Genomic DNA, 27,586 nt, shown 5'->3' with positions numbered 1-27,586 from the left:
ACTCAGAAGAACAGTCAGTGAGACGGGACAAAAATCAAGTGTGGGGCCTTAGGAGCCAACTGAAGACAGTATTTTAAAGAAGGGTTTAATTGGATTAAATTATGTCCACTGGTTAAGGAAGATGAGGAGTGAGAATTGACCACTGGCTTTAGCAATCAGAAGCCACTCACATCCTTGACAAGAGCAGTTTCGGTGGAGTGGGCGGGGCAAAAACGTGATTAGAGTGGATTCAAGAAGGAAAGGGAAGAGAAAGAATGGAAACACAAAGCATGTCAGTAAGAATATGTACAGAGTCCAGCTAGGTGGCTAGTCCAAGACAAGTACCTTTGCCCAGAGTAGTTAGTGGTGGAAGACTCTTCTAGCAGCAGGAAGGAGGTAAAGGAGGATCCAACAAGAAAGATGTCTAGGTTTCTGACTTAGGGTAACAAGCATATTGTGGATGGTACTATTTAAGAAAGGGACTACTGGAAGAAAGCCAGGTCCTGGGGAAAGAGCATGAATTCAGTTGAGATATAAAGACTAACAACTGTCATGCCTTTAAAGCACTTACATGGAAATGGGTCAAAGAAGAAGTCTGAGCTGGAGATCTAAATTTGGACATCATGGTATGCTGACAGCTATTTAAACTTCAGGCTTAGAAGAGAATGTCTAGGAGAAAATATAAAGTGTAGAAATAGGGCCCTAGGGCTGGGCTTAGAAGAAATCCAACATTTAGTGTCCAGGTAGAAGAGGACAAACCTACAAAAAAGACAGAAGAAACAACCAGAGATATGAAAACAAAACAAAACAAAAAAATAAAGAGGCTTACTGCTAGAAAAAAAAATGTATACCTTGGAGAGGTGAGTGGAGGAATAAAAAAAGACTTCCGTTGGAAAACCTTAGTTTACTCACTAATAACTGAATTACAAAGGCAAGTTCACATCCAGCGTACTGGAGGAATAAGGGAGGATTTGAGACTTAGAAAAAAAAAAATTACATCCACTATAAAGACAGGATTATGGAAGGCCTATATACTTCTGTACCACAACTACTGGAGACAGGGGTCAGTATGGTGTTCAATATCATCAAAACAAAACAAAAAACTTTTCAGGGCCAGAAAAAAAATATCTTCTTGATAAACTTACTAGACAGTGCCAACTAGCATTATGTAACTCACTGAGTTTGCTTCTCAATCTTAACTTTGAATCAAGACATCTTAAAATAACCCTTTCAAAGAAGTTGCTCTGAAATAAGCCAAAAACTAAAACTACTGTCCTTCCTCCCCTTTTTCCTCCCTTCCTTCTTCCCCTCCCCTCCCCTCCCTCTCCCCTTCCTTTGTATATATGTATGAATGTATGTATGTATGTGTGTATCTATCTATCTATCTATCTATCTATCTATCTATCTATCTATCTATGCCATAGGTATCCTTAATCATTACTCCATCCCTATCCCTAGGGACTTCTAATTCTTACTTCCTTAATCTCTATATTACCTGTGTTTCTTTACCACATGTATTACAATCATAGCCAGAAAAAAGCAAATGTTTTTAAGTCTGTCAGCTCTGGGTGGGTCTCTATGGGAAGTGTCCTCAAAAACCATCATTTTAAGGGAGTTTTAACAATATAATTTTTAGGTATTAAAACAATTTTTTTTTAATGTTTACTCATTTTTTGAGACAGAGAAAGACAAGAGTATGAGCAGGGGAGGGGCAGAGAGAGGGAGACAAAGAATCTGAAGCAGGCTCCAGGCTCTGAGCTGTTAGCACAGAGCCTGATGCGGGGCTTGAACTCACGAACTGTGAGATCATGACCTGAATTTTTAGATATTATTGAGAGAACTAAGAATTTATCTCCTGAACAGATGGCATTTAATTGAGAATTTTTAATGAAGCCTGCTATTGAAATTAAGGCAGTAACTATAGTTTTACTTTAAAGGCAAAATCAGATTGGGGCACCTGGGTGGCTCAGTTGGTTAAGCAGCCAATTTAGGTTCAGGTCATGATCTCCCAGTCTGTGAGTTCTAGCCCCGTGTTGGGCTCTGTGCTGACAGCTCACAGCCTGGAGCCTGCTTCAGATTCTGTGTCTCCCTCTCTCTCTGCTCCTTCCCCTGCTCACACTCTGTCACTCTCTCAAAAAAATAAATAAACATGGGGAAAAAAAAGGCAAAATCAGATTAATTTGAGAAGTAGAACATTCAAGCTGTTAGTGAATTTTCAAAGAATGAGCATATCCTTTGCTTGCAGTAACTGCAGGTCTTTTCTGAGATGAACAGGTAAAGTAAATTTAGGACTTTTGATTATTTTTATGTTATCTACCTGATGAATTCCATACCCCATATTCCATCTCTCACTTCATTCCTGGTCCCCACTCTTAGGGTGATCATGTCTGTTTACATAGTATTTGGCATCAAAAATGCTAACTTTTTAAAAAGTTTCTTTATTTGAGAGAGTGAGCATACACATGAGCGGGGGGGAGGGGCAGAGAGAGGGAGAGAAAGAATCCCAAGCAGTTTCCACGGTCAGTATGGAGCCCATTGCGGGGCTTGATCTCACAAGCCAGGAGATCATGACCTGAGCCGACATCAAGAGGTGGATGCTTACCTATTGAGCCACCCAGACCCCCTAATGACTTTTAAGGCTACATCAAAATGTCCCCGAATCAAAACAGCTGTGCCCTCGTCATTAAAGTGGCTACAAAAATGGAGGCATATCAAAAGGTACTGCTGTTCCTAGACCACTAGGAAGTTCAGCACAAAGGATTGAGATTGACTATTATAGTCTTTTTCAGCCTAAAATTATTATAAAATCATTTTCCATCATTTCCTCACTTCTTGACTTTTGCTCTTCTAATGAGTCAATGATTTAGTATTATTATATTAGATTTTAGCAATGTTTCCTCAAGTCCTTTTTTATATATATTACATATATATAAAATAATAAGCTAAGTCAAAACCAACATCTTCAAAAAAGGGCAACAGTGTCAAAAAACTGCTTACCTTAATTTTCGCAGTATATTCTCCTCTACCTCCAAACAGACCAAGGCCACCAAGTAAAATATCAGTGTCAGCACTAAAACGTATAGCTTCTACTGAATGGGCAGAGTAACCCCAGCCCCCTCCATGACCTAAAGGACACAAATAAATAATTTATGTTTTAAGATATTTATATTTCACTTATAAAACAATATTTCCTAAAGATAAATATACATACTTTCAAACCTGTTCACTACACTATAATCTTCTTTGGAATAAACCTTCATTACTGCTTGAGTCTCCTCCTCTGTACTTGCAACACCCATTTTTAAATCCTGCATAGCTGCTAAGGTATCAAGGCAACCTAAAAACAAACAAACAAAAATTCAACTCCTTGAAATTAAAATTTCCTATTATATTGATGACAGGAGATGATGTAGGGAATAAATTAAAATAGTTAACTCTGAGTGTGCTCAATAAATGTATTCCAAAATTTAAACAATGTTTCATGAGAGAACACCTATAACCAATAAGAATTCTCCACTGCTTAGGTAACTGTCATATTTAAACACATTCTATATGTCACTGTTTTGCAAAAAACTGCATCTTTAGTTTTGGATGTTTATAATGATTTACCAGATGAAATTTGAGAAAAAAGAAGCAAGTAATTATATGTGTGCTCTAGTAATTATACTTAGGAATATGACTTCACAGCTGCTAGGTTTAGATAAACATAAATAAGTCTTTTTAAGGATCTTTTTAAAAAACAACAAAATAAGTAGTTATGTGGATTGGTACAAAATTTCCACCAACAGAATATCTATATAACTGAAAAAATGCTGTATTTCAAATTAATTAAATAGAGTAAAGAGAAACTGTTATGTAAAAAAAAGAAAGAATATGTATAAAATTTATAATTATATGAATATGTATTTTATAGGATGTCATTTAAAATAATGTATATAAATTAAGTATTATAATTATATATTTGAATATTCTATCTGTATCTCTAAAGTTAATATATTTAACCTAAACAAAGATATTATTTAAAATACCTATTAGGAAAATTATCTTCAGAGATGCTTTATACTTGGACATACACAAACTATGTTGGTTCAAATCTGATGTATTGTTCTTTGTTGGATAAACAAACCTCTTAAAGTTAGGGGGTTTAACTTACATTGCACCTAGTATTTTGTTGTTCAACACACATGAAAAAATGACATACAAATCTAAATATTCTCAAAAAAAAAAAAAATTCTCAGCACACTGCATGAATGAAAATTAACTGGTCATCAAAGAGCAACCCTACCTAGAATGTGCAAAGCTGCATGAGATCGGGTGGTGAGAGCCCTTGATCCTGTTGGTAAGGCAAGTTCAGGACTTAGAATACTACATCTGGACTGCATATCTGCTGCAGAGGGAAGTCTGGCATCGGCAACCACTGCATTGTAACACCACAGCTCTCTGGTATTTGGTCGAAACCTTCAAGAAAGAATAATTATAGCACTTCAACATACAGTTTCATTAAAAAAAATTTTCTAAAGTAGAATTGATAATACAAAGGGATTACATACAGTCAGCTTAAAGAGGATAAAATGTAGCTCATTATTTTCTCTCTCTGAGCTAAGTATATAAATAAAATGATTTATGTCACTATAAGTGGAATAATTTGAATGAAACAGTAACACGGGCTATGATTTTTTTTTTATGAGTACAGGAGCAATAGTACACATGGTGCACACATATATAAAGCTTTGTGCAACAAAAAGTCTACAGATGAAGTCTAAAGACAAAGGGCAAGTTGAAAGAAAATATGTGAAACACACATGAGACAAAAGAACAGTATTCACAATGTATAAGAGCTCCTGCAAGACAATAAGAGGTATCAATCTAATATCAAAAGTGGACAAAAGACTTGGAATGCTGTTTCCACAAATGAAACACAAATAAAGTGTAAGGAGGTGTTCAACCTTACTAATAAACAGTAAACCATAAGGGACCCACAATACCCCCCACCATTATCTCATTTCTCTTATCTCTTCCATAAAAAAATTCTCAAAAAACTGCCTCCATTTCTTTGCCAACTTTTTGCTATGAGTTCTTTTTGGAAAAGTTGTTTTAATCAACTACAGAGTACATACAAAAGAATAGTAACAAAATATTTTCAAGATAAGGTATGAAGAATAATACCATAATGTGCACCAGTAAAAAGAACATTACTACTATCTTTTAACTGCCCTGGATCTCCCTCCCTACTTAATTTCTTTCCTTTTCTTTCAAAGGTAGCAATTACTTTGAAGTTTAAAAGTTTATCATTCTCTTCTTACGTTTATGATTTTTCATATGTTATATCAAAATTGTGTATTATTTAAGTTTCATGTTTTGAATTGTTTATGAACAGGATACACACTTTATGTGTTTTTCTGTGGCTTGCTTTCTTCAAACAATAGAATATGCTTACAATGTATTTATACAATGATGTATAACTGCAAGCTCATTCATTCTCATTGTTATAGAGTATTAATAGCTCACGTGACTATATTACAACTATTTGTCCATTCTACTAATGATGGCAAAAAAATGAAAACCACTCAATTTTTCCATTACAAAAAAATGCTGCTGTGGATAATTTTATAAGTTTCCCTAAAGCATTAATACAAGAGTAAATGGGAAGGAAGAACAAAATTCTCATTTTTTCCACAACTGGTATTCCTATACAGAATACCCAGGTTCTTTTGAAAATCTGATTTATGTCAGATACAGCTAACAATCAGGTTCATTTATTAAGGATGGTTTTGTCAATCAATGGTGCTTGATGATCCAAATTTACTAAATACAAAGGACAATCTTGAAGAGATATTTACACACTCACAATCATAGCAGTATTATCCACAAGAGCCAAAAGGTGCAAGCAACTGAAGCATCCATGGATGGATAGTGGATAAATAAAATGTGGTAGAAACATACAATGGAATGTTATTCCAGCCTTAAACAATTGTGTCACAGGCTATAATGCGAATGAATCTTGAGAACATGATGCTAGAAATAAGCTAGTCACAAAAAAGACAAATACTGTATGATTCCACTTATATATCAAAACTGGTCAAATTCACTGAAAGTAGAATGATGGCTGCTACAGGCTAGAGGGACAAAGTAATAGGGAACCATTCTTTGGGTACAGAGTTTCAGTTTTGCAAGGTAAAAACATTCTGGAGATCTACTGTAGAGCAATGTGAATATACCTAACACTGCTGAATTGTACAACTAGAAATGGTTAAATTTTGTTTTTTACCATAATTAAAAATAATTATTAAAAAATCTTTATCTTAAACTTAAAAATAATACTTGGCACAGAACAAATTCTATGAAAGTACCTGCTATAATTAGTAGCATTAACATAATTGTACTATTAAGTTTTAATTTAATCTATTAGTTTTTGTGTGTGTGTGTGATTATTTCTCTAGTTGCTTTTAAGATTTTTATCTTAGTCTTAGTGTTCTATAGTTTCACTACAATTTCTCTTGATTGTAGATAATGGAAACACATAATTTCTAATATCTGTGAATTTATTTTTTTATTTTTTAAGTTTTATTTATTTATTTTGAGAGAGACAGAGACAGCATGAGTTGGGGAGGGGGAGACCACGAGGGAGAGAGAAATCCCAAGCAGGCTGCATGCTGTCAGCACAGAGTCAGATGCTGGGCTTTAACTCATGAACTGTGAGATCAGGACCTGAGCTGAAACCAAGAGTCGGACGCTTAGCCAACTGAGCCACTCAGGCATCCCAGATATCCGCAAATTTAAATCTTTTTTTGGTTCTGGAAAATTATTAGGCATTATCTCTTCAAATGTTTTTCTCCTTTATTTTCTCTAATTTCTAATATTTTCTTCTTGGATGTGTACTAGATCTTCTCATTATATTCTTCAAATCTCTTTCACATTTTTTTATTAAAAAAAATTTTTTTTAATGTTTATTTATTTTTGAGAGGGGGAGAGAGAGACAGAATGCCAGCTGTCAGCACAGAGCCCAATGTGGGACTTGAACTCACGGACTGCAAGATCATGACCTGAGCTGAAGTCAGACGCTTAACCGACTGAATCACCCAGGCGCTCCCACTTTTTTTATATTCTTGTCTCTGTGGCATTTTGTGTAATTCCCTTTCATTTGTTCAAATCTGATCCACTCATGCATTTGTGTAAAAAACTATTCTTCATTTATAAAAGTTTTGGTTGGTTGTTTTTCAAATATGCTTCATCATCTTGAGTCTCACGAGTTTTCTTTTGTTATTCAATTCCATCTTTTATTTTTTAAACATTTCATATATACTTTATATTATTTCTGATAATTCCAAGATCTCATTGCTTGCCTCTTGCTGAATTTCATTAAAAGTGATACTACTTGTATGTTAAGCAATCTTTGACTTGGTGTTCATACTTGATGGAATGTTAATTCATTAAAACCTAGGGGCGCCTGGGTGGCGCAGTCGGTTAAGCGGCCGACTTCAGCCAGGTCACGATCTCGCGTCTGTGAGTTCGAGCCCCGCGTCGGGCTCTGTGCTGACAGCTCGGAGCCTGGAGCCTGTTTCCAATTCTGTGTCTCCCTCTCTCTCTGCCCCTCCCCCGTTCATGCTCTGTGTCTCTCTGTCCCAAAAATAAATTAAAAAAAAAAAAAAAACATTGAAAAAAAAAAATTTAAAAAAAAAAAATAAAAAAAAAATAAAACCTATGGTACCATGCTGGTACCAAAGCATGGAGGATTTACACTGGCCTTGTGCTGGAGACAGAGGGGTATTACCTATTTGATCCAACTTTAGCATCATTCTAAGGCCAGATGCTTAACAGAATTTTCAGGATCAGTTCCCATCTCCCTCACCTTGTAGCTGGCACAATGTTTGTTTTCCAAACTGCAGCATTGCTTATCAGCAGTTGCCCTCAGCAAAATCCTGTGTTTACACTGCTGACTGCTTACTTCTCAAGGGTCACCTCATGGGGTATGATTTTTATTTTTATGCTGGTTTTCTTTCTTTGAGGTGGGGGTGGGAGAGAGGGGCACTATATTAGTGATATCTTAGCTGAGTGCCAAGAAATGTATAAAATTTAAACTTGGGGTGCCTGGGGGGCTCAGTCAGTTAAGCGACTGACTTCAGCTCGGGTCATGATCTCACGGTTTGTGAGTTCGAGCCCCACATCGGGCTCTGTGCTGACAGCTCAGAGCCTGGAGCCTGCTTCTGATTCTGTGTCTCCCTCTCTCTCTGCCCCTCCCTGACCCATGCTCTGTCTCTCTCTGTCTCAGAAATAAATAAACATAAAAAATTTTTTTTTAATTTAAACTTTTTTTTTTTAGTTCATCAAATTGCCAAAAGTGGAAATCCCCACTCTTCAAACCATACCAATCTAATTTGCACATCTAACACCTGCATGAAATTATTCTCAAAGTTGTAAATAACTTCTAAGTAGCTAAACCTAATGGAATTTTTTGTCATCTACTTAGTCAAGCCCTCAGCATATTCAACATCATTAAATGCTCCTCTTTATGATCCATCCCCTTCTCACTTCCATGTCAGCACACCCTTTTGGCTTTTTCTAATAGTTCACTGGCTGCTCTTTCTAGTCTCCTGAGTAGTTCCTCTCTCCCCTAACTTAAAATGTTTTAAGTTTAGGACTCTCCTCAACCTACATTCTCTGCCTAGGTGCTCTCGATCAAAAACACCCCTTTAGATATACCTATAAACTAAAAATTCTGGAATTTACATTCCCAGTCCAAACCAGTCCTTTGTGCCTGGCTCACTTCTCTAACTGCCTACTTAACATGTCAAAAACAGAAATCTTGACAAAATCTGTTCCTTTCTCTGCCTCTCCTGGCTCAGTTAATGCCACCAATGTCTATTCAAATGCCAAAATCAGAACTTTGGGAATCATCCTTGACCACTTTCTTTCCTTAAATGGCCACTGCCCCCACCCCCACCACTCCCCCCCACAACCCCACCCCCAAATCAACCAAGTTCTATTGGCTCTATTCCAAACTATGTGCTACTGCCTGCTCCTCCCATCTTCCCCACCACAACCCTAAGTTTCATGCCATCCTCTCTCCCTTGCACTGCTGCAGTAACCTCCTGTATCTGTGCCTGCCTCCTTCCCATCTATTTTCCACACAGTAAGTATAATCTCTTACTGTCGCTTCCCAACTCAACATCCTATAAAAACTTCCTATTGGAAGAAAACTCAAATTTCTTAATCTACCCTACAAAGTCCTGCATGTCCTAGCCCTGCCTACTCCTTTGAATTTATTTTGTGCCACTCACTCACTATGCTTTAACCACACTGGCTTTTTTCAAGTTCCTAAAACACAGCCAAGCTCTTGCTGGTACCAAAGCATTTGGGTCTACTAAGCTCTCCCTGCTCAGAAAACTTTTCCTAACTCTTCAAATGCCTGGTTCTTTTTATATTTTAAGGTCTTAACTTATACTATCTCCACTGAATGGAATATAGGTCACTGCTGTTAACCTCAATCATAGCGCCCTCTTGTTCCTTAATAATGCTGAGCAAGCTCTGTAAAGTATATTAGATAATCATTTTGTATAGTCTTTATCTCTGTTAAAAAAAAAAAGACGATTGGGGCGCCTGGGTGGCGCAGTCGGTTAAGCGTCCGACTTCAGCCAGGTCACGATCTCGCCGTCTGTGGGTTCGAGCCCCGCGTCAGGCTCTGGGCTGATGGCTCAGAGCCTGGAGCCTGTTTCCGATTCTGTGTCTCCCTCTCTCTCTGCCCCTCCCCCATTCATGCTCTGTCTCTCTCTGTCCCAGAAATAAATAAATAAACGTTGAAAAAAAAATTAAAAAAAAAAAATTTAAAAAAAAAAAAAAAAAAAAAAAAAAAAGACGACTTCCCTAAGAGCAAGGACATTGTCTATCTCATATCATATAGTATGTATTTAAATATTAACAGAATAAAATTAAAATAGCAAAAATTGAAAATAATAGTGCAGTATTAGCATACAGTATTAATATTAGTATTTAATATTATTAAATGATAATAACTGTATAGTGATGCAGATAGTATGGGAAAATATGGACTCTCACATGCAGTTGGTGAAGAGAGTATTAAGGGAGAAAAGGGCAGGTATATATGACAATTCTGACTATCTTCTGACTCAGCAATTCCACTTCTTGAAAGCCACCTCATAGCAATACACTCCCATGAGTATAAAACTCTGTGCTTATATACATGTGTGTGTTTGTGTGTTCACTGGGGCATTATACATAATACTGAAACATTACAAAATAATCTAAAAATTTTGTTCATTAATAGGGAAATAGATCAGTATATTTTGGTATATCCAGACTACAGGATTCTATACAGTTTTAATAAAAAAGCAGTTCTTAGAATAGTGACTTGGAAAGACCTAGAAATTGTTGTTTAGCAAAAAACCTAACTTTTAAAATGAATATATTCTTATTTGTATTTTAAAAATACATGCATTTAAAAAGGTGTCAAACTGGGGCTCCGGGGTGGCTCAGTGAGTTGAGCTTCCGACTTCGACTCAGGTCATGATCTCACCTGTGAGTTCAAGCCCCACATCGGGCTCTGTGCTGACAGTTCAGAGCCTGGAGCCTGCGTCAGAGTCTGTGTCTCCCTCTCTCTCTGCCCCTCCCCTACTCACACTGTGTGTGTGTGTGTGTGTGTGTGTGTGTCTCTCTCTCTCTCTCTCTCTCAACAAATGAATAAAGGCTTGCACCATGCAAATGCCCAATGTTGTGCTTCTGTGGATCCATCCCTCCAAGGGGCCTGCCTCCCTCCAGGTGCTGCAGTGCCCCTCCCGCAGGGGACCACCTACTGCAAAGCAAGCTAAGCCTGCCCCTCCTGCCCCTGTGTACCTTGCAGATCCACCCTGTCTAATATGCCCTTGGCCAGATCCCATCTCAGCAGCACTACAAACCTGGCAGTGTGTAAGCAGCCCAGACAGAGGCCACACCACTCCACAGTGAGTCCTGCCCCTGGAAGAGGGGAAGATAAGGTACACACCAGTCTGACTGTGGCCCCAGTGGTGGGCTGGGGACAGACATCTAGTCTGACTGCAGCCCCGCCCACCAACACAAGTTACTCCAGACAGCACAGGGGAAGTGCCTTGCAGTTCTGCGCCACTCCAGGGACTATCCAAAATGACGAAACGGAAGAATTCTCCTCAAAAGAGACTCCAGGAAGTAGCGACAGCTAACGAATTGACCAAAACTGATTTAAGCAATATAACGGAACAAGAATTTAGAATAATAGTCATAAAATTAATCACTGTGTTTGAAAAAAGCATACAGGACAGCAGAGAATCTTTTGCTACAGAGATCAAGGGACTAAAAACAGTCATGAGGAACTAAAAAATGCTACTAATGAGGTGCAAAAATAAAATGGAGGTGGCCATAGCACGGATTGAAGAGGCAGAGGAGAGAATAAGTGAATTAGAAGACAAAATTATGGAAAATGAGGAAGCTGACAAAAAGAGAGATAAAAAATATCCAGGAGTATGAGGGGAGAATTAGAGAACTAAGTGATGCAATCAAATGGAACAATATATGTATCACCGGAATTCTAGAAGAGGAAGAGAAAGAGAGAGGGGCTGAAGGTGTACTTGAACAAATCATAGCTGAGACTTCCCCGATATGGGGAAGGAAACAGGCATTAAAATCAAAGAGGCACAGAGAACTACCTTCAGACGTAACTTGAATCAAACTTCTGCATGACACATCATAGTGAAACTGGCAAAATACAAGGATGAAGGGAGAATTCTGAAAGCAGTTAGGGATAAACAGGCCCTAACTTACAAAGCTAGACACATAAGGGTAGTAGCAGACCTATCTACTGAAACTTGGCAGGCCAGAAAGGAATGGCAAGAAATCTTCAATGTGATGAACAGAAAAAATATGCAGCTGAGAATCCTTTATCCAGCAGGTCTGTCATTCAGATTAGAAGGAGAGATAAAAGTTTTCCCAAACACACAAAAACTGAAGGAATTCATCACCACTAAACCAGTCCTACAAGAGATCCTAAGGGGGATTCTGTGAGTGAAATGTTGCAAGGACCACAAAGAGATATCACTACAAGCATGAAACCTACAGACATCACAATGACTCTAAACCCATATCTTTCAATAACAACAATGAATGTAAATGGACTAAATGCTCCAACCAAAAGACAAATGGTATCAGAATGGATAAGAAAACAAGACCCATCTATTTGCTGTCTACAAGAGACTCATTTTACACTTGAGGACAACTTCAGATTGAAAGTGAGGAGATGGAGAAGTAACTATCATTCTACTGCAAGTCAGAAGAAAGCTGGAATAGCCATACTTATATCAGACAAACTAGACTTTAAATTAAAGGTGGTAACAAGAGATGAAGAAGGGCATTATATAATAATTACAGGGTCTATCCATCAGGAGGAGCTAACAACTATAAATGTCTATGCACCAAATACGGGAGTCCCCAGATATATAAAACAATCACAAACATAAGCAACCATGTTGATAAGAATGTGGTATTGCAGGGGACCTTAAAAAATCCACTTACAACAATGGATAGATCATCTAGACACAGGATCAATAAAGAAACAAGGGCCCTGAATGATACATTGGATCAGATGGACTTGGCAGATATATTTAGAACTCTGCATCCCAAAGCAACAGAATATATTTTCTTCTCGAGTGCACATGAAACATTCTCCAAGAGAGATCACATACTCAGTCACAAAACAGCCCTTCATAAGCATAAAAGAACTGAGATCATACCATGCACACTTGTAGACCACAATGCTATGAAACTTGAAATCAACCACAGGAAAAAGCCTGGAAAACCTCCAAAAGCATGGAGGTTAAAGAACACCCCACTAAAGAATGAATGGGTCAACCAGGCAATTAGAGAAGAAATTTAAAAATATATGGAAACAAATGAAGATGAAAATACAACAATCCAAACGCTTTGGGATGTAGCAAAGGCAGTCCTGAGAGGAAAATACATTGCAATCTAGGCCTATCTTAAGAAACGAGAAAAATCCAAAATACAAAATCTAACAGCACACCTAAAGGAAATAGAGCAGAACAGCAAAGACACCCCAAACCCAGCAGAAGAAGAGAAATAATAAAGATCAGAGCAGAAATAATATAGAATCTAAAAAAAATGGTAGAGCAGATCAATGAAACTAAGATTGGTTTTTTGAAAAAATAAACAAAATTGATAAACCTGTAGCGAGGCTTCTCAAAAAGAAAAGGGAGATGACCCAAATAGATAAAATCATGAATGAAAATGGAATTATTACAATCAATCCCTCAGAAATACAAGCAATAATCAGGGAGTACTATGAAAAATTATATGCCAACAAACTGGATAGCCAAGAAGAAATGTTCAAATACCTAAGCACCCATACACTTCCGAAACTCAAACGGAAAGAAATAGAAAACTGAACAGACCCATTACCAGCAAAGAAATTGAATCAGTTATCAAAAATCTCCCAACAAATAAGAGTCTAGGACCAGATGGCTTCCCTGGGGAATTCTACCGGACATTTAAAGCAGAGATAATACCTATCCTTCTCAAGCTGTTCCAAAAAATTGAAAGGGAAGGAAAACTTCCAGACTCATTCTATGAAGCCAGTATTACTTTGATTCTCAAACCAGATAGAGACCCAGCAAAAAAAAGAGAACTTACAGGGCAATATCCTTGATGAATACGGACGCAAAAATCCTCAACAAGATACTAGCAAATCGAATTCAACAGCATATAAAAAAAATTATTCACCATGATCAAGTGGGATTCATTCCTGGGCTGCAGGGCTGGTTCAACATTCGCAAATCAATCAATGTGATACATCACATTAATAAAAGAAAAGAAAAGAACCGTATGATCCTGTCAATCGATGCAGAAAAAGCATTTGACAAAATTCAGCATCCTTTCTTAATAAATACCCTCGAGAAAGTCGGGATAGAAGGAACATACTTAAACATCATAAAAGCCATTTATGAAAAGCCCACAGCTAATATCATCCTCAATGGGGAAAAACTGAGAGCTTTCCTCCTGAGATCCGGAACATGACAGGGATGTCCACTCTCACTGCTGTTTGCTAACATAGTGTTGGAAGTTCTAGCATCAGCAATCAGGCAACAAAAGGAAATCAAAGGCATCAAAATTGGCAAAGATGAATTCAAGCTTTCACTTTTTGCAGATGACATGATATTATATATGGAAAACCAACAGACTCCACCAAAAGTCTGCTAGAACTGATACATGAATTCAGCAAAGTCGCAGGATACAGAATTAATTTACAGAAATCAGCTGCATTCTTGTACACTAATAATGAAGGAACAGAAAGACAAAGAAACTGATCCCATTCACAATTGCACCAAGAAGCATAAAATACCTAGGAATAAACCTAACCAAAAATGTAAAAGATCTGTATGCTGAAAAGTATAGAAAGCTTATGAAGGAAATTGAAGAAGATATAAAGAAATGGAAAAACATTCCATGCTCATGGGATGGAAGAATAAATATTGTTAAAATGTCAATTCTACCCAAAGCTATCTACACATTCAATGCAATCCCAATCAAAATTGCACCAGCATTCTTCTTGAAGCTAGAACAAGCAATCCTAAAATTTATATGGAACCACAAAAGACCCCAAATAGCCAAAATAATTTTGAAGAAGAAGACCAAAGCAGGAGGCATCACAATCCCAGACTTTAGCCTCTACTACAAAGCTGTAATCATCAAGACAGCATGGTATTGGCACAAAGACAGACACAAAGACCAGTGGAATAGAATAGAGACTCCAGAATTGGACCCACAAAAGTATGGCCAACTAATCTTTGACAAAGCAGGAAAGAATATCCAATGGAAAGCAGACAGTCTCTTTAACAAATGGTGCTGGGAGAGCTGGACAGCCACATGCAGAAGAATGAAACTAGACCACTTACTTACACCATTCACAAAAATAAACTCAAAATGGATAAAGGACCTGAATTTGAGACAAGAAACCATCAAAACACTAGAGGAGAAAGCAGGAAAAAATCTCTCTGACCTCAGCCGCAGCAATTTCTTACTTGACACATCCCCAAAGGCAAGGGAATTAAAAGCAAAAATGAAGTATTAGGACCTCATGAAGATAAAAAGCTTCTGCACTGCAGAGGAAACAATCAACAAAACTAAAAGGCAACCAACGGAATGGGAAAAGATATCTTTAAATGACATATTGGACAAAGGGCTAGTATCCAAAATCTATAAAGAACTCACCAAACTCCACACCCGAAAAACAAATAATCCAGTGAAGAAATGGGCAGAACACATGAATAGACACTTCTCTAAAGAAGACATCTGGAAGGCCAAAAGGCACATGTAAAGATGCTCAATGTCGCTCCTCATCAGGGAAATACAAATCAAAACCACACTCAGATAGCACCTCACACCAGTCAGAGTGGCTAAAATGAACAAATCAGGAGACTTTAGATGTTGGCGAGGATGTGGAGAAACAGGAACCCTCTTGCACTGTTGGTGGAAATGCAAACTGGTGCATCCACTCTGGAAAACAGTGTGGAGGTTCCTCAAAAAATTAAAAATAGATCTACCCTATGACCCAGCAATAGCACTGCTAGGAATTTACCCAAGGGATGCGGAAGTGCTGATGCATAGGGGCACTTGTACCCCAATGTTTATAGCAGCAGTTCAACAATAGCCAAATTATGGAAAGAGCCTAAATGTCCATCAACTGATGAATGGATAAAGAAGGTGTGGTTTTTATATACAATGGAATACTACTTGGCAATGAGAAAGAATGAAATATGGCCTTTTGTAGCAACGTGGATGGAACTAGAAAGTGTTATACTAAGTGAAATAAGTCATACAGAGAAAGATAGATACCATATGTTTTCACTCTTACGTGGATCTTGAGAAACTTAACAGAACACCATGGGGGAGGGGAAGGGGACTAAAATAGAGAGGGAGGGAGGCAAAGCATAAGAGACTCTTAAAAACTGAGAATAAACTGAGGGTTGATGGGGGGTTGGGAGGGAGGGGAAAGTGGGTGATGGGCATTGAGGAGGGCACCTGTTGGGATGAGCACTGGGTGTTGTATGGAAACCAATTTGACAATAAATTTTGTATTAAAAAAAATAAATGAGCAAACGTTAAAAAATTTTTTAAAAAATGAAAACACATATTCATGTATTAATTGTATATGTTTTGAAGTGGGAAATGAAATTGCTATTCTTAACCGACTGAGCCACCCAGGCACCCTAAAATTGCTATTCTTAACATTCATCTGCTTTTTATAGATGTTAAGTTTCTAATTATACAGGAGAAATTCTCTGTTAAGACTACAAAAAGAAGCATTCCGGATGGAAGGAAAGTCAAAGTAAGCTAATACTGAATCTGCAGTATCTACGACAGCTGTAAAATGCAAGTACCCTAGTGAAAAACACAAAGGACATAAAATAGCCAGAAGTCAGGATAACAGAATAAAAACTCTAATCCTGATTACAAGAAAACACCCTCCAGCTGTTTTAGTGAAACACTGGAGGAGTGACTGCTCTTCATCTCTCAATCTTTGTTCTGGAACAAAGGGGTAAATGGTCAAGGACTGTGGAGACATTTGAGATCATCTCTCCCAATGTTATCACCATATGTGAAAAAGGCAAGGTTCAACTGACTGCCTACCACACTTCTGAGTTCTGTTAAGAGTCTAGGAAATGGCTCTAGTTATACTATTAGAATCCAGTTCTGCTATTAACTAATTTAGAGAATGCATTTCTAATTTAGTGAATGTATCCATAAACAAATTCCAACCTGTCAACTTTTATTTTGCCAATGCAAATTTACTTCATTTAAAAATAAAAGATATAAAAGTTATACGTATTCTATAAAGATTCTAGAAAATAAAACACCCTAGGTCCAAACCAGTGCTTGCTCTTTGGTAACTAAGTCTCTTGTGTATGGACTTGTAATCAGTAAATAACTAATGACTAGTCTATCTTTACACCATGTGCCTTTCTAGCCCCTCCATGCTATCCCACATGACCACTCTAATTTTGGTTCCCAGGGGCGCCTGGGTGGCGCAGTCGGTTAAGCGTCCGACTTCAGCCAGGTCACGATCTCGCGGTCCGTGAGTTCGAGCCCCGCGTCAGGCTCTGGGCTGATGGCTCGGAGCCTGGAGCCTGTTTCCAATTCTGTGTGTCTCCCTCTCTCTCTGCCCCTCCCCCGTTCATGCTCTGTCTCTCTCTGTCCCAAAATAAATAAAAAATGTTGAAAAAAAAAAAAAATTTTAATTTTGGTTCCTAGTATTTCATGTCTCCGTAAGATTTACTGTAAGACTACTTACCTACAGTCTTTCATTATCTAATCTATCCTATGTAATGCTGCCAAGGAGAATGAAAAGCACTACTCAATTCTGGCTTCCAGACCTTCTCACAAAGTGCCCAAGTAAGATAGTTATGCTGGTCAGCAACCTGGGAAGCAATATAATTACTTCACTCTGAATGCAGCCTTAGGAATGATAGCATGGCCTCTTAAGACGTGGCTGGCTGATAGAAATGAAAGCAGGCATGTGCAGAGGAAGGAAGACAGAAAAAGCCTTTTGCCTTTCCTTACTGGTGCTACTTAAACCTTTCAGTTTATGTAATTCCTGTCCACTGATGTTGGCCAAATAAACAATGCAAGGGATTGGGGCGGGGCGGGGGAGGTAAGTCCTGTGATAAGTCACTCTGGTAATGCAGGGAACACCTACTAGTATTCAAACCTAGAGTTGCTGAAAGGGACAACACTTTTCTTTACTCATTATGTATATAAAGCACCATAATAAATTTTAAACAAATACAATATAATTTGAGTCTCTAGTGTATCTGTATCCATTCTCTACATTTTACAGTTTCCAGAGTTTGGTAGCCCTATACATTTCTACATTTCTCTACCAATTTGGGGATTCTGTTATGTGCATTCATAAAGGGCGAGCTTATTTACCTTAATTATTCTGTACTATGTTTGGCACAGTTTCTTCTACATAGTCGGTAATAATTCAATATTTATGAAAAAAGAATGAGCTCTACGCAGTTTAGATATGATTGCTGAAAGACCAAAAATAATAACAGAATTCTTAAAAGTAAAAGTGCTTAATATAATGACAGTGGTAAACAATTCTATAGCACCTACTATGTGCCTCAGCTCTAAATTCTTCACTCCTTCTAACAATCTATGAGGTAGGTACTATTATCATTCCAAATTTATAAATGAGAGAAGTGAAGCACATAGAGTCATGATTAACTATTCCAAGTTGACACAGAAAGCAAATTGTGGATGTGGGATAAACTGAGGCAGCCTGGCTGCCTTAATCACTGCACTACACTGTAAAGGTCCCAGGAAGCACAGTTAAATAGGAAAGTACTCATGTATGTAAAATCTGCTTATACATGAATTTTATATCACCACAAAAGTATAATTTGATCAAAACTTATTCACTACTCTATTTTATAAACAGAGCTTACCTCCAAATGACATCATACACAGGGTCAAGACACACACCGAATCCTTGCAGATCCTCTTGTTCAGAGTCATTAAAAGTTTTACAACTCCCATCCACTTTGTTGATCAGAAGACATTTAAATGGAGGAGGTTCTGACATAGAAGCAGGTACCAAGCCTTGAGGAAAGATATTTATACATCTGAAAAATGCATTACCCTTTTATATACCCTCAGCTTAGAAATTAAGTATTACTTATAAGGTAAGTATTATTATTACATCCATTTCACAGATGAGACAAAACTGAGATTTAAACAGATTAACTAAACATTTTTAAGTAACAGAATTAGGACTAAAACCTCAGGTGGTCTAAATCCACAACACATGCTCTTAAAATCTATATTACCCTATTATATAATTATTTATGGTATCACAGACACAAGTATAGATTGATACCTACAGATGGAACTTCAAAGTTTGACTTACATAACCTTTCATAAAAATTAATTTTTACCATTTATCTAACCAAAAATTCCTCCTTCCAACACAGGGTTTATCCTACTTCAATTTGGTTCATATTTCCACGACTCCCTAGCTTATAAATACTCATATAAACACAGACACTTAGAAGCTTCTTTAAAATTTCTTCAAACAGAAAGAAAACAAAAAGCTCTAAGACTTATCTAATGATAAGGAAAGATGATGAATCATTTATTATCAATCAAGAAAATGATTTTGGGAAGGACGTTTTTTAGGGATATTACCTATTATGTGTTTACTGGCAAAAATTTCTGATGTAGCAAGTACATGAGAATTAATAAGTGCTTCATCAATTCGTAAGAAAGTCTGATCCCCACTTGCACCTATCCAGGTAGCTTTTCTTCCATATTTTGATCCAATGTTAGGCATGGGAGCTGGTTTTGCATTCCAGTATGGCACATCCAAAATTGGTCTGCCAAGTTGTCCTTTCTAAAAAATTAAATAAACCATAATAACAACATTATTGGATAAAAAAAATCTGACTTTTTATAAAATTAAGAAGACGGTAGACAAAAATAGCTCTATGAAAAATTATTCTTTATTTACTGTTAGTACTTTTACTTATTAATGACATTCATGTGAAATTTGGACCAAAATTTATAAAGAAATAAAATAATTTCTATTATTCTTAGAAACTCTGCTCCTAATAAGCCACAAAATGCATTATTAAAAAACAATAATAAAGCTAAATATTTTCCATGCAAGAAATCTCCCTGAAATATTGTCTTTACCTACATTTAAATGGAAAGTACAATACACAACATGTTAAAAAAAATTAGTATTACAAATTGTTCATTTAAAAAATTCACTTTGAAAAAAATCACTGTGATATTGACAGTATACAATGAAAGTCACTATTAAAATCACAGTCTGAAAATATTTGAGTAAAGGCCAAAATAATGAACACTACAACTTGTGAATATAATTTGAAAATTAAGTATGTTCACATGATCATGTGTTAGTAAGTTATTTCACTTATGTTTCAAGATAAACAGCAGAAACAATGTTAAGGAATGGTATCTTAAGTAAATAATTGTTAACTTATTTAAAACTATGGCTGTCCACAGGTACTAAATAAGGTAAGAGTTTAATTTAAAAAATAAGAGGAAGCCTTTCTCCACTAAGCTAGTAGCTATAAAAGAATGCTGATGGTGGATAGGTAAACATTCAACCACCCCAGGCTCAGGAGCTTGCCCTCCCCCCACAAAAACTTCCCTTCCAAAAACCCTCTGGAGGGTGGAAAATGCTGGATCTTGACTTCCAGCGCATCATTGTCTGTAAGTAATGGGAATGAGAAACCATTAGCAAAAAAGCTGAAGAACAAGGGAGTCTGGAGCACTATAAACAGCCTGGTTAATTCTCACTCCAACTATTAGGTTTCTAGTGAGTTCTATCACTCCAACATCATAGCAAGAAACCACAGCCACAAAGTGACTGCAAAGGCAACAGAACTTCAATCCCTGGGCTGACCCAGGGGAAGGAAAAGTGGCAAGCACAGGAACAGAGAAGCCAAAAAAACCCTGATGTTTATTCTCAGCTTCTTTCAATGTCTGTTCTTATTTTTTGACAAAAAAACACAAAAACAAAAAAAACACAGAACAAACAAACAAAAAAACCCCATAAGAATGTGAACAGTGAGCAAAATATATCATATTCAAGGACATTATGCTTTCAGAAGAAAAATAATTCTATCTGTCATTAACTACCGAAATAAGTATCTACTCCCTTACTATCAACCAACTAATGTAAAGAAAAGCAGTGCAAAAATACAACAGATGCCTGGACAACCCCAGGCATTCAGAATGTGGCTACACATAAACCATATTTAAATTCATGAAAGTTCACAACTAGAACTTCTAGGGGTAGAGGACAATAATGGTTGTCTGATTTCAAATATTACCATTCACAATCCCCCCTCCCCCACAAAACAATATAAAAACCAATACACAGGGCAAAGAAAACCACACATCACTCAAGCCTTCAGCAGTATTAGGAAATAGCAGATCTGCTGACCTTTAAGTCACCTGTAACCAGAGGAAAAAAACAAATTCCAACCATTTTCTCCACCCACCTGCCACTGCAAGTTGGAGGGGGTGAAGCCTGCAAAAGGGGTGGCTTGAGAAAAAGAGATGAGTACAGAGGACTTGGAAAAAGCACTGGTAAAATCATCTACCCAAAGAGAAAACCTAACCCTTAATGTCAAAACACTAAATGTAGGTTAAGGGCTTGAAGGTTCACAGCACCAGCTACAGGAAAAAGGCTTCAAAGTGTGCAGGGCCACTTCTCACCCATCAGACTGTCACGAATTAAAAGGCATGACAGTGCATTGTGTTGGCAATGGAGAAACTGTGGAGAAACAGGTATTCTCATCCATTGCTGACGAGAATACAAAACAGAAGGGAGTTGTTAATATCTCACAAAACTACACAGGCACTAACCTTCAACCCAGCAACCTTACTTCTAGAAATTTACCTCAAAGATACACCTCTAACAGTATTTATTGTTTTGTTGCAAAATATTGGAAAGCACTTAAATGTCCAAGCATAAGAAACTGACTGAATAAAATATAGTATATATGTACAATGTACTATGCAGAAATAAAAAAAAAGAATAAGAAAGATCTCTATGAACATGGAGTGATTTCCAGGAAATACAGTAAAAAGGGCAAAGTGCAGAAGAGCATATATAAAATGCTACCTTTTGAAAAATAAAGAAGGGGAAATAATTATAGATACATGTGTTACATACATACGCATACATATATGCACACAAACCTGTATCTATACAACGCAGATGTAGACAGTGTATGTGTGTACTTATTTATTTATTAATCCTACAAGAAACTCAGGAAGGATAAACTGGAAAACAATGAAGTTTATTACTTACAAGCATGAAGTAAAACGGATAGGGGGGAAATGACATTTGACAGAGTATATACTATTTTTGCATAACTTAACTTTTAGAAACATGTCAATGTCCTACATATTCAAAAAATAAAATTACACCTAAGGATATGAGAAGAGGGATCCTAAAACTAAAACAAATTGAAACAGTGCATTGGGCCACAAGCCTCTCTCCTTGGAAGTCTGAGAGCTCAAAGGGGGCATGACATGTCAGGCGTCAGCATTTTAACCTGTGTATTCCCAGGAAGGGCTAGGGGGCCTGTTACCACAGGGAGAAGAAGGAGGCCACTGTGTAACAGTCTTCTGCATCTGCCCCTTTTCTACTACTGCTGACACCCCTCGGGAGCCTCATTCATTGTTTGAGGACGAAGTGATCTCCTCCATGCTGAAAGGTCATCTCTCTTTCTCCCTTAGCCCCTGACATCAGATCTTACTCACTTTACAGAGATGAACCCCTGCCCCAGGACAGGGTGAGACAAATGGATCTGAAAAAGGGCTTGTTTTCAGAAACAAGGGGAAGAAGGGTAATCCTTGGCTGTTGCTGCTCTTCACAAAGAATCTGTTATTTGTACCTATTCTTATTAATATTAACTATTTTTTAAAATGAAACAAAAAGCAAACTGAAGCAAATGAATCCAATACTATTCCAAAGGAATAACATAATTCCACTGAACTGGGGTAAGAAGAAAAACCCACGTGACTTATAAACACAGTACTTGACTTTATACCTTTAGCTTTGGGGAGGGACACAGGTTAAAGGGGGCAGGAGCAAGAGGGACAGAAAATCATGAACTCCTTTCAGTGAGTTTGTGTTTATAGTGGTGAGGGGAAAATCAAATATGAAACTATTTTACCCATATTTTAGGACTGACTGAATGAGAAAGAAATGTATTGATATTGTTAGAAGCCAAAATTCTTACAGTGGAAAAAGGAAACAAAACAAACATGGAATGGGTCAAGGTAAGAAAGACCCCTATAGGGATGGAATGGAATTAGAGGTACTGACTGGTATGGGCTTATGATTTCTAAAATACTTACATGTATAGATATATGTACATATATGTGTACTGGGGATATAAAGACACCCCATAGCAATAAATATACCTAGTGCTCAACTGGGTGTCTAATCCTATTCCCCACTAAAACAAACCTGCATTCTCAGAGAAATGGCTGATTTTAGGCTTACAGGTAAGCCTGAAACATCTTGTTATGCCAGGAAATAAGGAAATGCTCCCAAAAATGAAGGGGCATGTCACAAGAACACAGGAGCCAGCTTGAAGGGACTTGAATTGATGAAATACGAGACAATCGAAGCAACCAAATAATTAAGGACAGTAATGAAAAAAATACAAATACATGCATCTGTATGAAACAAGTAAGATGGGCTCTTGCTTACACTAAAATGCAAAGGGCCAATTGGTAAATGTGATGGCGTGCTGAAATTAGAAAATCATCTTTTTGCAACCGTTATAGTAAAGACTGGTCTAGGCAAGAATGGGATGCTAAATCTAGGGGGAAACTGCATGAAAAGCAGGTACCCTACAACTGTCTTTTTAGTAGGACTCACTTAATTGAATCAACCCATAAATTCCTTATTAATTTCAAGGGAAAAAATACTAATTATGCAGTAGAGAAATTAAACATTTTCCAGGTAATCAAAAATTGCATCACCAATGAAGGGCAGGTGGGTATTTTGTGCCTCCAGATGTGATACCTGAGAAGAACACAACATCACTTACATAGTATTTTGGCTTGGAATGCACAACCTGAAATCTAAACATGAGAAAATAGCAGAGAAACAAAAATGAGGCTCATTTTATTAGGAAAAAAAAAAAAAGTACTATATTCTTCAAAAACATCAATGTCATCATAATAGACAAAGAAGAGGTGTGGGTGTTGTACAGATTAAAGGAGACTAATGAGACATGATAATCAGATGCAATGACTGATCATAGATTAGAGGAAACCAAAAAAAAGTCAAAAAGTAATTACTGGATCAATCAAAAAAATATAAACTGAAGTATTCAAGAGTAAAGGGTCACAATATATGTAAAGTTATTCTTAAAGGATTCAGAAAAAAAAAAGTTTTACACACACACCCACAGAGTGTGTAAGGGACAATAAGAGCATGCATGTAAAAGTTATAAAGCAAATCAAAATGTTACCAATAGATGAATCTGGCTCAAGGGTATATGGGTGTTCTATGTACTACTCTTACTTTTTGCAACCTTTCTGTAGTTTAAAATTATTTCCAAATAAAAGATTCTTTTTTTTTTTTTTTCCAAGTTTATTTATTTTGAGAGAAAGAGCAAGTGAGAGAGCATGGCAGGGGCAGAGAGAGGGAGAGAAAGAATCCCAAGCAGGTTCCATGCTGACAGCAGAGAGTCCAATGCAGGGCTCAAATTCATGAGCCGTGAGATCATGACCTAAGTCAGACACTTAACCGACTGAGCCACCCAGGTGCCCGAAAAGATTTTTTCTTAAAGTTCACATTCACATTTTTGAAAAATCAATAGCTGCAAATTCCAACCCAGAAATTTAGGTTATAGAGTTGTAAACAGTTACCCATGACAGAGATGGTATAGGTTTTATGAGGCTTAAAGTCTTATGAGGCTTTTCCTTGATCTCTATTATGACCAAACTATACAAAACTCTCAGAGCATTTTTCACTCTTTTGAAGTTTTGGCAAAAAGAGAGAAACAAACAGGCAAACAGAGGGAAACAGAGAGAGAGAGAGAGAGAGAGAGAGAGAAGAGGAAAAAGGAAACTATAATTTTAAATAAATCTATTAAGAAAACTAGGCCTTTAAGAAGTGCTAAGTTAGAAACAGTTGTATAGGTTAAGAAAAATCAATCTGTGCAAGCTAGTTGGGAAATACGCTTCCAAATGATAGAATTAGCTCTACTGAATGTTTAAAGAATTTTGACCTGGAATAACCATGTCCAATTCTAATACATTGTTAAATTTAATAAATTCTAATGCTATCCTGGAGAAGAAAGTTATTTCAAAGTAACGTCATTCAGGTCTTGTGTGCGCTAGATGTAGAGACAGGAAATATGCATATGCAATAATTATAACACAAGAATTTCACTGAAACCAGAAAAAACAGCTAACACAGACAAATTGTAAGGCAATGGTACAATGCAATACTATTAATGCTTAAAAAATTCCTTACAGAAAAACTTCCAAATGTGAAGACCTGTCCATCCATTAAAAGTACTGCCGTGTGGTTGCTGCCTGCAGTAACTTGTGTGCTAGGGCCTGGCAGTGCTTGAACAAGGGTGGGACATCCCCTAGGTTAAAAAAAAAAAAAAAATTAAGTCAATTTCTTACAGGCCTCAACTGAAATAAAAAGCAATAAATAAACATTGCAATAAGGAATCGAAGACATAAAAGGCACTAATAGTATATTTACTAAATACTTAATTGAGGTACTATATGCCTGTTTCCACCTAGATCCACAAAGATGTAAAAGAGGTTATCACTGACTTCATAGAGATTATTAAAAAGATTTCCTAAATTTATTACTCTAATTATGGACACACAATCTCTGTCTTTTCTCAAAGACTGGTGCTACTTTTGCTTTTATAGCAAAAGTCATGTTATAAATATTTGTTGGATGAAATAAAAATCATACACAGCTTTAACAGGAACTATACAAAACAATCAATTTTATATTCTTTTTCCTACCTTTTTTTTACTGAGCTATAATTTTAGATTTTAATACAGTAGTTAATGAAATCAGAGCGGGATATGATGAGAGGCACTACAACAGTGGCTAGAAGCTTAAACTCTAGAGCTAGATGAGATGGCCAGGGTGTGAACCCTGGCTCCAACAGCATTGTGACCACGACTTTGAGCAAGTTACTCATCTTTTTTGTGTTTTAGTTTTCTCTTCTATAACATGGAGGATAGTACTAACTAGTACCTACCCCATAGGCCTCCTACGAACAATAAAGAAGTTTATATATATCAAGTGCTTGGCTCAGTGTCCAGCACACAGTTAACACTGAATAAATGACACTCTCATATCCACTGTATCCATCCTTGTCCCCATCCTTGTATCACTTTACTAACCATTTATTCACCATTTTTAGTAATCATTATCTGTAATTAGAATAATCACTGTAGAAACAGTTGAGACATAATAGGAACTCTGTTTCAGACAATTATGATACTTCAAATTTTTTAAAAATTACATATAGTATTTTTTTAATGGTTATTCAGGCTCCAATGAAAACTGAGTTGGAAAGGGCGAGACTAGCACCTGGAAACCTAGTTATGAAAATTTCACAATAATCTGGATGAGTTATGATAAAGGCCTGAACTAAAAACAGTATGGATTCAAAGAAATGAATGAGTATGATAGCTGTGTAAGGAACGGAACTGACTAGACTTGGCAGGAAGGTTTCTGCTTAAGCAGCAAGGCAGATGGTGGTAACATTCACTCAAGCTATGAAAATGAATGAGAGATCTAGGAAGACAATTAGAGCAAAGAAGAGATCCTAATTTTCATCATGAGTTTTTTCTAACACTTCAGGTATGGACAGACAGAGGAAGAAGAGCTCACAGCAATCTAGCACATAACAAAGAGGAAGCATGAACTCTGGGAAAATGTGGCACGAAGACAGTTACTGGAGGAGAAAGTTTCAAGAAGGGGGATATAATGTACATGCTAAACACTCCAGAGACACAAACAAGTGACCATGGGATTTAGCAAGGAAAAAGTCTCTGGTGGAAATAGGCACAACACTACAGCAGATGAGGCATTAACAGTGGGGCCAGAGACTATGCAAAACCTCTTCAAGAATCTCTGCCCCAAAACAGAAAAAAGAAAGGAGAACCAACAGCTAAAGAGGAAATGAAGCTCAATGAGGCTTTGTTCCTTTTAAAAAGACAGAAATTTAAGTTTACAAGAGTGAGTAAAGATAAAAAGGCTAAAGATACAGTTTAGACAGGAGAAATGAAACAGAACTAGATCCCTAGGGTAAAGGCTTCATAGCATGGACAAGAACAGGTCCTTCTTTCAAAGTAAGACGAAAGGGAGCAAAGAAATAGTATGGATACAGGTAGGTGTGTAGAGTTGGTGGGCTGAAGAATTTTCTACCTAATGGTTTTTATTTTTGTAGTGATGTGAACAGAAGTCACATGCTGAGAGAAGAAGGAAATGGGTAAGCAGAGAATATGAAGATTACAAAAAAGGGATGGTAAAGGGAACAAATAAATATCTAGACCAGGAGTTTTAACTCAGATCCAAAGGATTTCTAGAAAGCCTATGAGTGAACTTCAGGACATCCGTGAACCTCCTAAATTTATAAGCCAACTTTTTTTTTTTTAATTTTTCTTAACGGTTTTTTTTTTTTTTTAATTTTTTTCAACGTTTTTTATTTATTTTTGGGACAGAGAGAGACAGAGCATGAACGGGGAAGGGGCAGAGAGAGAGGGAGACACACAGAATTGGAAACAGGCTCCAGGCTCCGAGCCATCAGCCCAGAGCCTGACGCGGGGCTCGAACTCACAGACCGCGAGATCGTGACCTGGCTGAAGTCGGACGCTTAACCGACTGCGCCACCCAGGCGCCCCTTAACGGTTTTTTTTTGAGAGACATAGAAACAGAGCGTGAGCAGAGGAGGAGAGACAGTGAGGGAGACACAGAATCCAAAGCAGACTCCAGGCTCTGAGCTGTCAGCACAGAGCCTGGTGC

At 37.2% G+C, this 27,586-nt stretch overlaps 1 protein-coding gene across 17 annotated transcripts in view; it reads right to left on the bottom strand.

Moving 5' to 3' along the window:
* Window positions 1–27,586, bottom strand: part of MYCBP2 (MYC binding protein 2) — a 285,475-nt gene that overhangs the window by 151,271 nt on the left and 106,618 nt on the right. For all 17 annotated transcript variants that reach the window (XM_058682354.1, XM_058682355.1, XM_058682342.1 and 14 more), the window contains 6 exons: window positions 25,058–25,175; window positions 19,204–19,408; window positions 18,465–18,618; window positions 4,265–4,437; window positions 3,191–3,316; window positions 2,977–3,104 (listed from right to left, as the gene is read on the bottom strand). In XM_058682354.1, coding sequence (XP_058538337.1) covers window positions 2,977–3,104; window positions 3,191–3,316; window positions 4,265–4,437; window positions 18,465–18,618; window positions 19,204–19,408; window positions 25,058–25,175 — 904 coding nt within the window. The remainder of the gene's footprint in view (window positions 1–2,976; window positions 3,105–3,190; window positions 3,317–4,264; window positions 4,438–18,464; window positions 18,619–19,203; window positions 19,409–25,057; window positions 25,176–27,586) is intronic.

This window comes from Neofelis nebulosa, chromosome 1 (assembly GCF_028018385.1).
Source record: "Neofelis nebulosa isolate mNeoNeb1 chromosome 1, mNeoNeb1.pri, whole genome shotgun sequence".
Lineage (NCBI taxonomy): Eukaryota > Metazoa > Chordata > Mammalia > Carnivora > Felidae > Neofelis > Neofelis nebulosa.
The sequence above is the reverse complement of the archived record's forward strand: the minus strand, read 5'-3'. Positions and strand labels throughout refer to the sequence as shown.